General features: G+C 41.2%; 1 protein-coding gene across 1 annotated transcript in view; it reads right to left on the minus strand.

Moving 5' to 3' along the window:
• Window positions 1-1,945: 1,945 nt before the first annotated feature.
• Window positions 1,946-16,708, minus strand: part of ZCCHC24 (zinc finger CCHC-type containing 24) — a 213,793-nt gene continuing 199,030 nt past the window's right edge. Inside the window, exon 4 of the mRNA XM_069240185.1 lies at window positions 1,946-10,204. Within this exon, the coding sequence (XP_069096286.1) occupies window positions 10,091-10,204 (114 nt within the window). The 3' untranslated portion in view covers window positions 1,946-10,090. The remainder of the gene's footprint in view (window positions 10,205-16,708) is intronic.

Genomic DNA, 16,708 nt, shown 5'->3' on the forward strand with positions numbered 1-16,708 from the left:
AAAATTTTAATACAGTTAAAAAGAAAACCAATAGACTAGGTGATGCCATTTCCACACTTCATCATTTGTGTGCTGCATAGTTTCATTAGCAAAACTGTATGTAAAAATGTAGTGGTCATTTCAATTGAAAATGTGTTGTCTAATGGCAGTGCACGTCCACTCCATTTTAAGCCACTCCCTTCTATGACACTCTACGCCCCTCTAAGCCCCTCTAAGCCAATCCACTCTATGACACTTCAGGCCACTGCCCTCTATGCTACTTCATGCTAGGCCTCTTTACTATATGCTACTCTACGAAATTTCACTCTTTGCCACTCCACTCTGACTCTTTAATCCATTCACTGCAAAATCACTCAGCTCTACACTCCTCCACAATATAACACTCTACAACACTCTATGCCACCCTGCAGCACTCCACAACACTACACTCCATGCTACTCTACGGCACTCATCTCTATGCCACTTTACTCCACTCTATGCCACCCCATTCTATGCCAAGTTATTTCACTCTACACCACTCCACGCTATGGCACGTCCCTCCACTCTATGTCCTTAGACCTCACAACACTATGGCACTCTACGCCTCCTCACTATGTCACTCTACGCAATCTCCTCTATGCCACTCCAATTTACTCCACTCTAGGACATTCCACTCTGCGCCACTCCCCAAACTTCCACTATAGAACACTCCACAACACTGTACAACACTCCACTTTAGGCCACTCCACTGCACGCCACATTATGCCATTTCACTATCCATCACTCTATGCCACTCCACTCTACAAATGTCTGTGCTACTCCACATTTGAACACTATACCACTGCACTCTACACACTGTACTCCTCTTTAACACTCTACTCCACTTTACACCACTCTGTGCCACCTTACAACACTCTACTCCACGACAAGGCACCCTACTCTATAACAACCTACTCCATGACACTTCAATGTATGCCACAAACTAAAGTCCACTGTATGCCACTCAACTCTATGACACTCTCTACCACTCAGCTCCATGACACTCCTTTCTATGATGCTCCACAACACTCTACCCCAGTCCAATGTATGCCACTCCTCTTGATGCTACTCAATTCCACTCTACACTCCTCCACTCTGACACTTCACTCCACACCTCTCCATGCCACTGTACACATTTCCACTCATGACACACTACTCCACTCCACAACGCTAAGCTCCACGACACAAGTCTACTGCATTCCACTGTACACCACTCTACGCTACTCCACTCTGCAACAGTCTATGCCACTTCACTCAGACACCCTACTCTTCAAAATATGCCACTCCAGTCTAAACCCCTCCACTCTGCACCACTCCACTCCATTTGATTCTATATCACTCTCCTCTATGCCACTAACTTGTAGTCATGCTTAACAGCAGCCACACTAGTATGCAACATGGTTAAAGCACATTGACAACACCAACAGCCTCTTGCATAGGTGAGACCTATTGACTTTGCCAATGCTAGTTTGTTTTTGTGTACCTAGCAGTATAGCAAGGGTGCAATGGCTCCTAATGCAAGCAAGAAAAATAAGTGAAATGTGTCACGGATCCTCCTTATACCCCTGAGTCTTGGTGACACTGCACCTCCTCATGAACTATAGCAGTTCCTCGAAGCGGGTCCCCTCAATAATACTTCAATGCTGTTTCCAGGACCCCTTTAATAATTTACTTTATGGCCACCGATTACCACTGCTAGACTGCTGTTGGCCTTCCAGTTGCCTCTATGTTCTGTGATAAGCAACAAAGAATACCTTATGGAATGCCCATGTTTTAACCTCCAGACAGTGATGTAGAGCAGTAAAACATATACTCACAAATTATTCTCTTTTGTCCCCCAATTTCACCAAATGTAGAGAGGAACCATGAGCAAGAACTAATTAAAATAAGACAAATTAGCAATACGAAAAACGAGAACGGACACATCTGTTTTTCAACATTTATTTGCTCATTAAAATATTATGGTCTGTCTACACGAACACTTTTAAAACTACCAAGCAAATAAGGCACATGTGGGAATGCCAACGTATGGAAAAATCCACAACAAGTGTTTGGAGCATTTCAGAAGTCCTGTGAGCTGCCTGCCACGTCGGTGAGCAGCAACAGCAAGGGAACGCCTGAGCCTGCCCACTGGTTCAGCTGTACATACATTTCTCTTAAACAAATATATATGAAAAGGAATCAGAAAACAAAATATACACGATTACGAGCTGGAGCTCACCATACCTAGTGACAACAACCAGTTATAAAGCAACCTAACGCACAACATGTAAACTGGGCTAATACTTAATGCGGTTAGTTTACTTTTACTGTACACTGACTGTAGTGAACGCTCCAAGGGAGAGTACAGCATATCAGCCCTTAGTTGTGAGTACATTCGGACCTGGACAAGTCCGGTTGCCATTGTAGAGTGGCCACAAACAGCCTTAAAAGAAAAAACTACAACCGTAAGTATTAAATGCAGGTATACGTACATACGCACTCTAAATTCACACCATGCATCCAAAAGCAAACTTGTTTATAAACTTATACATTTTATATTGTTGCCCTTTTTACTCTTTCGGAGAGGGCTCACCAGCTAAAGCTTTGCTCCAGGGTGCATTGGACGTTCAGTCAATCACATTTTGCTACTTCTATTGCTTTGTGCAAACACCCCAAAGGGCAGATCGCAGATACCCCAAAAATGTGCAACAGAAAGGGAAGGAGTTAAACTGGTGAAGGGGGGGGGGGGGCGACACAGTATAAGAGAGACGGGATAGAGAGGGAAGACAGACTACAAAATCTGGCAAACAAGCACTGATTTGAAGACCAGCAGCTTATGCTCTCTGAAGGCACTTTTCCTATAAAGGTGTATTGAAGAGATGTGCCTAATAACAGTAACAGTCTGTTCAGGTGTGTTGCCGCAAACCTCCTGATTTTGTTCAGGGGATAAGATCTACTTCCCAACAGAATCCGTCTGAGTACAAATATAAGAGCCTAATGTGATGCTATTCCTGCAACCCAAAGAATGTGCAGGGCAGAGCCAGGACCACCTCGTCCCCTGCAGAAAATAAAGTGATCGCATAATTATTGTTAAATAGTATACTTAATTCCTTATAGACTAATCTGCCTACTGCAGTTCTTCTTTATGAAGCAATTTTTCCCATAATGCACTAAACCAGCATACATTAAAATGTGAGTGTAAGCACCCGACTAATATATTGGTTACCTAATACTGATAATATTTTCCTCTAAGAGAAAATGCATATAAAATACATATGGCTTTAAAGACATGAGGATTTTTCCCCCATCAAAAATATGCACCCACCTTCATATAATAATCTGCATAGACATCAATATTTCCTTCTTGCTGTAGTTCTGATGCATACTTTATACAGATAAAAGCATTGTAAAAAAAACCTTATTTATAAATATGTTCCTTAGGATAAGCCCTTTACTTTGTAATTTTTGAGAAACTCTTAGCTCAGATAGGATCCAGCCTTTTTGAAGGTGGCCCGGATTTGTAAAAAAGAAAATAAAACAAAACGTTGAAAACATTTGTCATAAAGCAAAAAAAAAAAAAAACAATACTCCGATGCTTTTCTTTTTTTTTTTAAACCCTCGAATATATACAGAATAAAAACCACATTACTGCAAAACGTTTTCGGATCAGAATAGCATAATTCAGTACTATAAGAAATATTTGTAACCATTCGAAAAAAGGACTTTTAACATCTAGAAAGGTTTTCCAAAATACACACATTCATTATTATTTTTCTAAACTGAAAAAGTTACGCTATGTCAAGTATAACTGAAGATAAATACACATCTGCGAGCAAAAATGTAGAATATTTCATACATGGGTAAACATTAATATGAATGCAAATACATCCAGTTAGAAACTTCATGCGATTGTCCCTTTAAACACTGTCTGAAATACAGACACACACACGAACTTACACACAAGCGCATATATACTGCAACTCCCACATTTCACATTCTTTCATACATTTTTTCTCTAAAACATTTTGAACCACATCTCATGTGAATATGTTCTTGCCCAAAACGTTATGGCGAATTTTGCAAATGTAGATGGCTATGTAGATGGAGTTCTTTGCAAGAAGGCACTCCCCTTTTGATTACATCTTATAAATTGTAGAGTGATATGGTCTCCCCAACATCAGTGTATATGAATTATAATTGGACTAGCCTCTACGTTGCATCACCCGCATCTGATGCCCTCCTAGTGTCAGAGTGTCTTTGGCAACCAACCGTGTTGCTGCAACAGATGGGTGATATATAAATATGGCCATACAGTCACTGATCCAGAGTGCATTATCACTTAAATATAAAGTGTTATCAAGGACATTCTGTCAATGGATATGAGGATATTTTTTCCTATTGCAGCTACTGTAAACCTAACATGAGTGAATACACTCAACAGCAATTACATTTTCGTGTACCCTCAAATTGTGATTAATTCTAATTTATGGAGAAGCATCCTACGTATTCTTCCATGGAATAACGTCATTCGGACATGAGTGCAACAATACAAAAGTCATCTGCTGTAGACCAAAAATATATATTCTCCACCACAGGGTGAATGGTTGTATTTTAAGAGATTTTAGAATCTTCAACATCACACAATGGTGAGGGATTTATGGTTTAAGGTTATAGTAAGTGCTGTTTGGACTCCCATTCTTTTGAATTTACGAGGTTAGGTCTATGACCAAGAAGCTCCTCTTGGTACAAAAGAACCCAGCACTTATGTGCAAAAGCTAGGAGGGCATGCTGCTATGTTGGGCTGAGGGAGGGAGACCTTGCTGGGAAACATTTATGATTTATCCTAGCAGCTTAATATACCTTACAAAACGATAGCAAAAATGAAGAGTATATAACAAATGGATGCTAAAGCACGTGAGCTGCTCAGAAAGCACATTTCCTATTTGGAGGAAAGAACAGTCTTTGGGCAGTGAGATGTGTGCCTAAGAGTGTGGCTGGGAAAGTGTTATCACTGGGCAGAAGAAAATTGTAGGTTTCTTGAGTGCTGAACATCAATTCAATAAGTACCAAATCAGATTGTATGTTACCATTCTTTTGAGCACTAGGGTCACATTACTTTAAATACATTCAAAATATGCAATAAACACTAACAAAATTCTGAGTTCCATACAAGCTGATGGATTGTTCCCCGACCGTCATGGCATCCATAAGCTAGGATCACAGAGTAAGAATCCAGTCTGTTCAAATTTAAAGCCTCTTCATTGCCAACCAACAAGGTGCCAAATGGCCACAGTTCTACTTCTCAGTTTGCCTCCACAGTTAGACAGCAACACAAACTGCAACTATCATCACTTTGAGGGGCTGCGAGGGATACATCAAGCCTCTTCACGTTCTAAAGCCGCACAAGAAAGAGCAAACGTCCCTGAGTGCTTTCTGAAACCAGTGACACTAGAAACCTTCAAAACTGCAAAGGTTGATAGAAGATGCTCCCTTCAGCTCCAGTCTCACCGGTACACATCCTTCTGCCTTGTTTTCTCGATTGCCATAAAATAGGCATGTCATACCTACAGGTTAGGAAACCACTGGCATCTACCCCACAATCATCGCCAACCAGAGTTTCTGAGCCTTCCCACAATCCATCCTGCTAAATAGTGAAATATCAAATCAACTCTAAAGAAACCAACGAGAAAAGTTTGAAAGCCAAATCCATCCTCTACACCTTCATCCTCCCAGTGGCGCATCTCAGAACCCTCAATTCACTTTACCACGACTATCTCGCCAGCTGTTCATGATGTGGTATATTTTTTTCGTGCATCCCCCATAACAGATGATAGCTGAGTGTGGAGTTCCTCATACACTGACCTCTATCCTAGAACACTGGTTGCACTCATTCTGAGTCGTCCTTGTATAGACTTATCCACCGTGAACAAAATAAGAAAATATATTCTTCAAAAGCCGTACTGAGTATGAGAAAGTGTTAAATGTCAAATTCATACTAAGGCTCAAATATAAAGTGTCTAACCATATAAGAGAGATTACAACTCTTTCGGGATAGGAGGTTGGACAGTCTCCTGACCAATATGATGTCATTCTGAGATCATAAACCGACTAATGTGATAATAAACCATCCCCTTTCCATAACTAACTGTGATGTCACTGATAGATTCATTTTAGGAATGACTCAGTTTGTGACTTTCTGTGATGTCATAAACGAAGGTGTGTAAAAATGCACCTTGGTCTCTAATTGTGCTGTTTCCAAACAGTTAGCTGAACGTGCAAAGAACACCACGTGTTAAATTAAAAAATATTTGGCTAAACTTAAACACTGTATGGGTTTTTCATTTGTATTTATGTTTTTAGGTGACAATGACTCCTCATGGGTAGAGAAACAGTAAGGGCATATTTACAACAAAGTGGCACGGCGCAGTGCCAAAATTGGCAGTGCGTCGCTGCTTCACTTCAGAAACGCAGGGATGCGCTGCATTTACAAAAATACAGTGCATCCCTGTGTGTTTCTCCTAGCGCTTGTGCTAAATTTAGCTGGCTAGCGCCGCAGTGTAGGCACCCTTGCACTATAGTGATTGTTTATATGCAGGAAGGTGTTTCTTCCTGCCCATTAACAATCAATAATGGCGATTCGTTACTTCTATGTGTGCTGCAGAACGCAGCACACATAGAAGAAGCAAATTGTAATTATTTAATGATTGTTTAGGTGCAAGAAGGGACAGCTTCCTGCACATAAGCAATCATTCATGGCGCCGCCGCCTTGTAAATATGGCGCAGGGCACAGCGCCACAGATGCGTCACAAACTGACGCTCTGGTGGCACTAGGGGCTTGTAAATATGCCCCTAAATCTTTTCCATCACTCTCAATTTAGATGCACTCATTTGAGAATGACCAACTCCATTTTTAAAAGGATCTGCACCAGAATTTCTTTGTAAGGGGGTAACATATTGCGTTTAGTGTGCTTTCAGTTGGCATCGAGGAGGGTAAGCTAAGAGGAATAAGTGCTGGGCTAAGAGCAGAGTTTTTGTACGAGTCAGCTGGTATGCTGTGGTGTGGAACCTGGGACTATTGTCCCATTTGTTCAGTTAGACCTTGTCCAGCGTTCTTCGGGTGAGTAGTGTTCATATTTGTAAACAAGTTGGGATGCTCATAGCTGTGAATAAGTGAGGATGATTGTGTGGGTGGTTGCTGAAGGGAGGTGGTGGGGGTTGCTGTGGAGGACAGATGGATGTAGCGTGAAGTGGATTCATGACAGTGGGGTGTAGGTCACTGTGGTGGTATTGATATCTGCAGAGTAGGGGCTGCAGAAAGCTAGCAATAAGTGGTGGAGGTGTATCTGTGGATAGGTAGAGGAAGGGGTGGTTGTAGGTGTATGGTATTTCTTAGTGTTATGTACTGTAGATATATGTGAGGGGTAGTGTGGCTGTGGATGGGTGGTTGATCGAGGGATTCAATGTGAGTGTGATTGGAGATCAATGGTGAAGTGCTAGCCTGGGCCACCGCTCGTGTGACTATGTATGAATGGGTGGACTTTTAGTGTTTAATGTACATTAGGCATAACTTTGTGACATGATTACTTAATTCTTTAAGGTTATTTTCATGGTCTTTGTAAACTGCAAGAATGAGCGTGCCAGATAAGCGTCTTTCTTGCAGCTGAGAGGAAGGGTGGTCAAGGTCAGAAGTGGGCAGTGCTTAGTAGGTAAAGAAATAGGGTGGTAGAGCTGTATAGTTCTCACAGAAATGAGGTGATGTTCTCCGTTCAAAGTTAATGGTGAGATGTTTACTAAAGAGGCGCTGCTGATGACTGTCTTTTCATTTATTCATAAATGCAAGCCTCAACGGGAACTGCGTTCCATCCATGAATTACCTATCAGTATGAAATTTCAGTTCTTTTGGGTCCTATGGCAAAACCTGTCTATAATTCCCCCCTGATTTACGTGAAGGTATTCATCCATCAGTGGTAGTTCATGAAGAAAAAGAGAAATATCCTGGATGTTTAAGAGGATGACTAACAGCTGACACTGAAATGCATATAATTAAAAGATATGACCACCAGTTCTAATAAAGGTAAATCATACTCATAAAAAATAAATGAATACACATCAACCTAGATACTGGATGTTTTCCGAAAAACCTGTTTCTCACACCCACCTGTCAATGTATCAAAGAAGTCTTACTTTTAAAAAAGATCACTAAACTTTAGCCTTTAGTCACTGCATCTCCTTTAGAAACGTTACACAAATTAGGTTCTGAAAGACACCAAGCGCAAACCTTTCATTTTTTGAGAAATCCAAATGTTGCGTCACTTTTAAAAATGTTCATTGTTATTGCCAGTCAAAAACACGCTAACAGGAAAGATTCTCTATCCCTTGAAGAAACTGTGAAATTGAAGTCTTTTCTTATTCCATCATGGCCGACTGAAAATTCTGCAGCTCGCTCATCATAGTAAGTAATAGTTCACTCCTCTACTGATTATTAACATGTTAAAAATATGTAGTTTTAAGATCATTTTAAGGATGAAACTTTACATTATGAAAACTGCTAACACAAGTCATTCTTGCTAAATAATGTACTGGGTAGCCTACTTCATCCAGAGATCGGGACATTCCAAGTGTCTTTTGCAGGTCTTTATTCTTTGTATCAAGATCCAGTCGGAGCCTATTTTGGAAAAGGGAGTAAAAAAACTAGCCATCTTTCATGAGACCAGAAGGTGCAAGAAGATTAAGGAAGCCTAATTTTACTGTGAACAAGCCCAACAAAACAAATTGAGATGGAGGCTGTGCTTCTTCTGGAGGTCAGGGCGAGAGGAAGGACCAAAGGCAGAAAGAGGCTGCAAACTAGTTTTCTTTCTATTGGAGGATTCACTCCTTATTACATGAAAACCCGAGTGCACGACGTTTACTGTCAGTACTGCTATTTCAAAGCAATATATTGGGATACATCACATCTCTACTCTTTTATAAACCATAAAAGATACCTTTTAGGCAATAACATATCGCTCAAAGCAGCTTTCTTTGGCAAGATTGTCTGCCAGTGTGTGTTGTAGAGGGTTGAGCAAAAAGAGGTATAGATCGTCCTAAACAATCATGGCATGTTCAATTCTGGTGAATGCATGTTGGTGCAGATATCACTGGAAATTTATGAAACCAGCCTGCATTTGCAGCAAAAAACATAAATGGAAAGTTTCAACGGAAGCCTTTTATGTTTACAGATGATCGAAAAGGTGGGTGATGTATTTTTCCAAAACTTACAAGTACACTCACTAAGACATAAAAACAAGCATGTTAACACTCAAATGTTTTGAGTGTGTGAATAAACTGACAAAATAACACTCAAGTCAACCCATCTTCTCGAAATTACTGTGTCAGCCTCTGATGGTATCATGAAAAAGTCATTTTGTCTGACCTCCACAACTGTTACAATTTGCCAGGACTTTACCCAGAATCTTGGGCGATGACCAATAATCCCTCATCCAACACCATATTTGCATGTTTGAGATTTAGACACACACATATGCACGCACACACACACAAATATTCCACAAAGTGGCTTTCCAAATAAAAAGAAGCCTATAAATAAGTGTCTAGTCTCAAAACCAGGGATTCCTGGAGGGAAGGTATATTCCAAATCCCACCATGTCCCCTGTTTTTCACAGTAAAAATTTAGTGGCCTAATAAACGATGAGAGTTAGAAAAAACACACACACGGCTCTATTGACGAAAACTCATAATAATCACTTATCTTCACGTAGCCAGAGTCTAGGAACCGTGTAAACAAGACCTCCGACGACGTGCCACTATCCATAACACTGTAATGGTAACAGAGTATCTCTCTCTAAAGAGGGAGAGAGGCCCTCAAACTATATAAATAATATATCTTGCAGTTATACATACACATAGGCAGTGTGTTACACGCTAGTGATAAGGCATATTATTAGGTTGTAGGTGGGTAGGTAACATTGGCAGGGATCTGATCCCAACAGTGGCTGCTCCAGTTGTCCAAAATGGCAGCTGATGGGGAGATTCCATTTCCAGGGCCCCTGTGGAGGCCACGCCATCATGTCCAGTCAGCACTTCCGCTGTTTTATTGAACCCGGCGGCAGTAGTAGCCGAGCACTTTGCACTTTTCACACAGGTGCTGCGGGTGCTCCTTGCTCTGGTCCGATACATCCAGGCCATCCGGTTTTTCCAAGGGTCTCTATGGAAGGTAAAATATGGAGAACAATTAGGAGATGGTACGCGGTCTCTAAGCAATAGGTCATGTAACAGAACTCTATCCCAGCACTAAGAATTGGGAAGCGACAGCAGCAACTGAGCACTGCCGGAGATGGTTCACGCCTTCATACTGATCCTATAATGCTTCGTCTTCACTTGTTGGAGGCTATGGGGTGAATTAATGGTTTTACTGACATTTCTACTCGTAACTTTTTACATGACATTGTCAGTAGATCGATTAAAGCCAAGCATAATATATAGAACATCAGAAAACTACAACACTATCAGACAAAGGGGAGTAAGGGGCCCTCCTAATCCAAAGCACTTATTGAATCAATGTATGACCAACAGATGGCACTTTCATGTATGGATGATCCCACAGGTATTTGTTCTCCAGAGCAATCTTAGGTGTATCTTAACCACATTTAGGTCCATCATCCAGTACTAGTTCTTTCCTCAGGGACCTCAACATCCCTTGATGGAAGGTTACTGGAATGAAACAGACACTCCAGCAACATTATACACAATGCAACACAGCTCCCTCCTTTTGGCACTATACAAAGAAAATAACAAAATAAGAATGTGATAACGACAACAACGAAATGCATTACACAATATAGAACAGTTAAGCAATAAATTGACTGCTTGTTTGCACACAAGTCGATAGTTCTACCACCCCTATAACCATTCCATTAAAAAAAATGCCAAACCCTACATCTGCTTTAACACAACTTGTTTGATATCATTTTTGTTAATTACCTGCTGGTCGTCTTCCTCTAAACTACACAAAATGATGCTATTTTCCCATTCTACACAATAAAAACCATCATTCCTCAAGCAACATCCAGGGCTGGCCTTAGTGCTGGTAGCACCCTGTGTGACAATGTTTGTTGGCACCCCCCAATAACCATCTCCGCCACCAATTCCCTCACTACCACCCTTTAACAGGGCCCCTCAAGTTTCCATAATCACACTCTATCAGGTACATTTAATTAGTTTTATAGTGCCACTGATACCAGTGTAGGGTGTCAGATCACTTTACATTGCACACACATTACACAGAGACAATGAATCCTAGGTGTGTAAATCAGTGTATAAGAAATGTTACATAAGACAGAGGACTACATGGTGTAGGATTCACATGTCATTCATACTAATAGGATTTATAGATTGAGTGCTTGGTTTGGAGAAGTACAACCTCAGAATTTAAAATGTAACCCCATGGTTGGGGGTTCTCTTTGATAATAAGAATTGATTTCTACCCAAATGAACTCTTTTTTAAACATTAGGATAATGAAAGGCTGAGGGTAATGAAAGGCTGAGGGAAAGTCTATACCTTGCAATAGACTGACATTTCTTTGATGACAACAAATAGCTTACTGTTCTATATTAGGATTTTAATTTACATACTGCAAGTAACAAAATAACTTCTCTAGTAACCCACTGACTTATTTGCATTATATGCACTTAATCTGCCTGGTACACGTTATTTGCAGCATTGCATTACATAAAAATTTATAGAGCGCATGGCTACCCGGATGCCTCCCAGCGCTAATGCAAGACCATTTAAACAGACAAAGCTGACTGGCGATGACGGGTAAAGAAAAGTCTTCAGCTTTTTTGAAAAGAGAGTTCTGAGTTTTCTAGGTGGAGTTCCAGTGGGAGAGAGTTCCATAAATTACCTGCTTTAAAGGCAAAAGACATGCTTCCCCATCTTGCTTTCTTAACACAATGTATGTGAATCAGGGAGGCGGATGAAGAACTAAGTGATCTTTAGGGAGTATAGGGGGGATATAATCTGCCTAAGAAAGGCCAGCCCCTTTTTATGAAGTGCCTGGTGAACAAATCAAATAGCTTTAAAGTTGATACGCTGTTCAATGGGGAGCCAATGGAAAGAGGTCAGAACATATTTAGCAGACTGATGTCTGGGAGTGCCCATTAAAAGGCGGGCAGCAGCATTTTGTGCCTTCTGCAGTCTCTTTAGGACATAGGATGGAGAACTCATAAATAAAACATTCCCATAGTCCAGGCGAGATAGTATTAGAGCCTGGACAATAAGCCTTTTAGCTAAAAGGGGAAGGAATGTAAACATTTTCCTGCAGGCCCTCAACAAATTGAAACAAGTAGCAGCCAGTTTCTGTGAGTGACATTCCATCGTGAGGCGGGAGTCCAGCCAAAAGCCTAAGCATTTTATGTTGTCTTTTGGCGAAGAGAGATCATTTAATCCTGCTGAAACTGAAGCACGGGACCTAAGGCAAGGGAAGTTTCCTAACAACATAATCTCTGTTTTCTCATCATTTAGCTTGAGTTTGCTGTCAGCCATCCATCTGGCTACATCCGACAGCCAGGAAGAAAGGATGGCATATTCTCAATTGGTGCCAGTGGAAAAAGAAAAGACCAATTGGGTATCATCGGCATAGGAAACAAGGGATAACCCATAAGGTTCCACGATCTTTGCCAAAGGGGCCATATAGATATTGAAAAGGGTAGGGCTTAAGGACGAACCTTGTGGGACCCCACAGGTAAGAGGAAAAATGTCAGAGTGGTGTGCTTGGTCAAGGACTTGGAAGTCCTCTGACTTAGATGTGACGAAAGCCAATTAAGGCAAATACCCTCAATTCCCATTTGAGAAGTTCTGTGAAGTAGGACCTTATGATCCACAGTGTCAAAGGCGGCACTCAGATCAAGTGCGATGATTGCTGCATATCCACCTTCATCTAAGCGTTGTCTAGTATCCTCCGTAACAGCCAGCAGGGCACAATAACCAGCTGGGCTACCTTAAAACTGCCACTAGCGAATCCAATCTCTTCTCAGGCAGGACATTAACCAACAGAGTTATCCTGACATACTGATTGTTGCCTTAAAACTTCCCTTCATTTCTATAGTAAAATAGAGAAAAGCACCAATTATAAACTTGTTTCACAAATTCTTTACTCATCAGTCATAGCTCAACTGGATAACCCCCTTCTCACCTAGTTCACACTCTCTGCCTGGCGATCACTTGGAGGGCGAAACAACATGCTAAGCAGCTTTGCAACGCCATTCCTCTAAAACTTGCATTTAATAAGACAGGACTCGCACCCAGTTACTGGCTATCATTTCAACTGGTAAACATTCATAGAAGACACAATCTTCAAAACACTGTATTTTAACTTCAATACTATGCCAATGAATCCTACATCAGCCCTCTTCAAGAAGTAATTGCCCATGATTGCAGCATATGTATGGTTCAGGGTGTCGAAGAAATCTATGTCAACAACAGATTTGCCAGGAGACACGTGTATTTTCGAGCGATTGTGCGGAGACTCCGGAGAGCATGTAAACTAGCTGGCAAGATACAGATTTTAGGAAATATGCTTATATAAGTGTATCAACAGAAATCTGTCAATGTGTACACAGTGGCTGCTCCTCCACTAAGCTGGAGGAGCGTCTCCCCACTGCTTTAAGAAGTGGACGAAAGGGAAAAATAAAATGATAATAAAGTTATGTTATTATCATTTCATTTTTTCTCGGGGAGCCAGGTTAGGGCAAGGCGGGGCTGGAGGAGGAGGAGAGCTGGAGGTGGAGTGGTGAGTGCACCTAAGTGTGCATGACTCTTTGGCTGGCCATGTTTGGCTGGCCAGACTTTCATGCGCACTTTACATTTTTCCACCTGGCTGTACAGCCGGGAGGAGAAAGTGCACAGGGTCCTACTCCCTGTCTAAGCACTGAAGCAGGGTGCTCAGACCAATCACGATACTGCTGTCATGCTGTTGACAGCAGTGTTGTGATTGTAGGGGAGTCTGGAAGCCTGTGTGCATCCGGGAGTCAGCAAAGAGATGAGGATAATGGAGAGACAGAACCGTCTCACCAAACATAGAGGTACGTTTTAAAAAAAAAATATTATACATTTTTTAATAACCGTCCCGCCACCTGTTGACAAGTGGCCGCCTCTGTGTGTACACGAATTAGCAGCAAACAGTACAAGATTAAAGAAGTATCTTATCATGGAGAAGAATTGACTCTGCGTTTCTCAGACACCTAGCATTCCCTTAACAGTAAACAACTAGATCCTGCCTTTCTTGAAATGTGCATGAATAGTCAGGACTGGATCTTCCTCAGAATGTTCTTCTCTTCATCTTCTTACTCTGATTTGAACCTTCAGGAATACATTATTTAGGTAACAGGGTGCACAGTCTTGTTTTAGACCTAGAATCTTTTTTTCTACTTCCACAAGTGGATGGTCAGTAAATCCATTACCAAAGTTGATCCGGTGTTTCAGCTCACAAGAGTTCTGCTCAATTTGTACCCATTGTCTGATAAACATGCAAAACATTTCGGCATCTTGCCTCGAACCCTCAATAAAAAAAATAAAAAAAATAAAAAGGAATTCCACCATAGTAGCCCTAAGCATTACATTTTGTACACGGCATGGGACAGCCCTAGCACGTGCTAGCTCTGTTAATTATCTGGAAAGAGGAATTCACTTCCTCTCATCACAAATCCGTACTCCTTTGCAAATTTCTTTGCAACCTTATATCAAGCCTTTTATTCCCTCATAAAAACGTTTTCCTACAGCCATCCCTTCTTAATACACTATTACTTCTTGCAAATTTCACCTTTTCCATAAACGTCTCCCTATTCTTCTTATACATACACAATCCTTGTAGTAGCAAATCATGAACTGGCATCTCAGCTTCATCCATCTATGCTATCTTGTGTTCTTAGTTATCGTTGTCATATTCCACCTGCACTTGCACTGCAAGGTATACTTTCAAATCAGTCTGTCTACTACTTGGCTTAAAACACATTCCACAGAAAACTCAAACGCTTGCAACATGGCTGACATGGGAGGCAACCTACGGGTTCAGTTATCGTTCCCCAGTACATGTAGAAAGCTAATGTTAACATGCCCCTACAGTGAGAAGGCCCAAAAAAGCTATATTCATTGTGGCAGGCCTAGCTGCCCTATGTAGAAAGTAAGAGTGCATAGATGTCTGTGAAGCACATGTAGAAGTTTTGCGCCCTTCAAAGGGATCAAACAGGATGCTAGGACAATTCTTAAGTATCACCTATCTGGTTGCTGAAGGCCCCAGCTTTTGTCCTATTGTTAAACGTTGGAGGACATTAAGATTACAACAGTACACTCCTCTAACACCCCACACACTTGCAAAGCCCTAGATTAGTGTAACTAAAGACTTTCATCATCTTGAAAATGGCCTGCACATGGCATTTTGGACCTGCTTGCAGTAAAGCAAACAGGAACTGCTGTAAGAGTAGGTTGGTCAGGGCCTGGAGACCTTCACTTCCTTGGTTAGAGATGGTTTAGGAGCGCTTTCAGGTGTCTCCCACCCACATGCTGGTGAAAACTACAAAGATGAACCCTGACCCAGTCTTCCTCAGAATACTGCTGAACTTGTGAAAGGATACCAGGAAGACCAAACCTTCTGCAGTTGGCACTTGTGACCTGTGAGAAGGACCTGAGGAAGTTGGACCCCTCCCCCCCTTCCACTTAAAATCCAAGGATAGCAAGATCTCCAAGGATAAGGCTGTTCCCCTGGGTGGCTACAGTATAGAAAAGCTCTGAAGAAGACAGTCCTATGAAATATCTCAGCTGACCAGCGGTACGTGGATCTGGACTGGAGTTTGCTGTTGCCCTCTGCCTGACACCCAGACAGGCTCTAAGTTCTACCCCTGAAGGCCTTGAAAGTATACTTGTATGGTAGTTTGGGGACTTTTTCAAACCTTTTTCTCCAGAGCTTCAGGGGGATCAACTGAGAAAAATATCCAACAGGCAGTTCCACGGGGTTAGACTACATTACACATCAGTCAGGTGCAAAGAAGAGTTTTTCTTCTGAAAAACATCAAAGTATCTTTTCAGACCGAAACTTAGAAACTTTTTTGAACTATCCTACTTCAAAGCTCTAGTGCAGCTGAACTATTTGATGTATGAAATCTGTGCCACTTTGTGTTTCACTTCAATTTGCGCCCTGGTCCACAGCTTCCATTAACTACCACTAGCGCTTTGTAATTTTGGCACTATTTTCAGTTAAATCTTTACAAACTAGCATACCAAACACCCCTTCTTGGATTTTTGATTTTGGTGTTATTTTGTTCATTACATTTCACTTTAATGTTCTGGATTGGAGTGGGATTTTTATTGTTTCGTTTTCAACTTTTTAACTATTTTGGTACTTCTAGATGCTTTACATATTTTCTCCAAGCTAAGCCTGCCTGCTCTGCACCACAGCTATCAGATGTTGAGCTCAGGTTTTAATTATTGAAACCTTTGAATGAACATAGCAAGATGGTGACTTTTTTACTTGTGGTAGATACCAATCCACCACAACTAATAAACCGATTTTTCAAACCACTTTCATAAACCGTCCAACATACTCTGCATGATCTCAGCCCATATGCCAGAGGAACCCTTAGTGGAGTGCATCACCATGATATTGATTAAATTTTACATTTTGTAATTTTACATAAAATAATGTGTCCCCAACGT

Source organism: Pleurodeles waltl, chromosome 6, assembly GCF_031143425.1.
Source record: "Pleurodeles waltl isolate 20211129_DDA chromosome 6, aPleWal1.hap1.20221129, whole genome shotgun sequence".
Taxonomy (NCBI): domain Eukaryota; kingdom Metazoa; phylum Chordata; class Amphibia; order Caudata; family Salamandridae; genus Pleurodeles; species Pleurodeles waltl.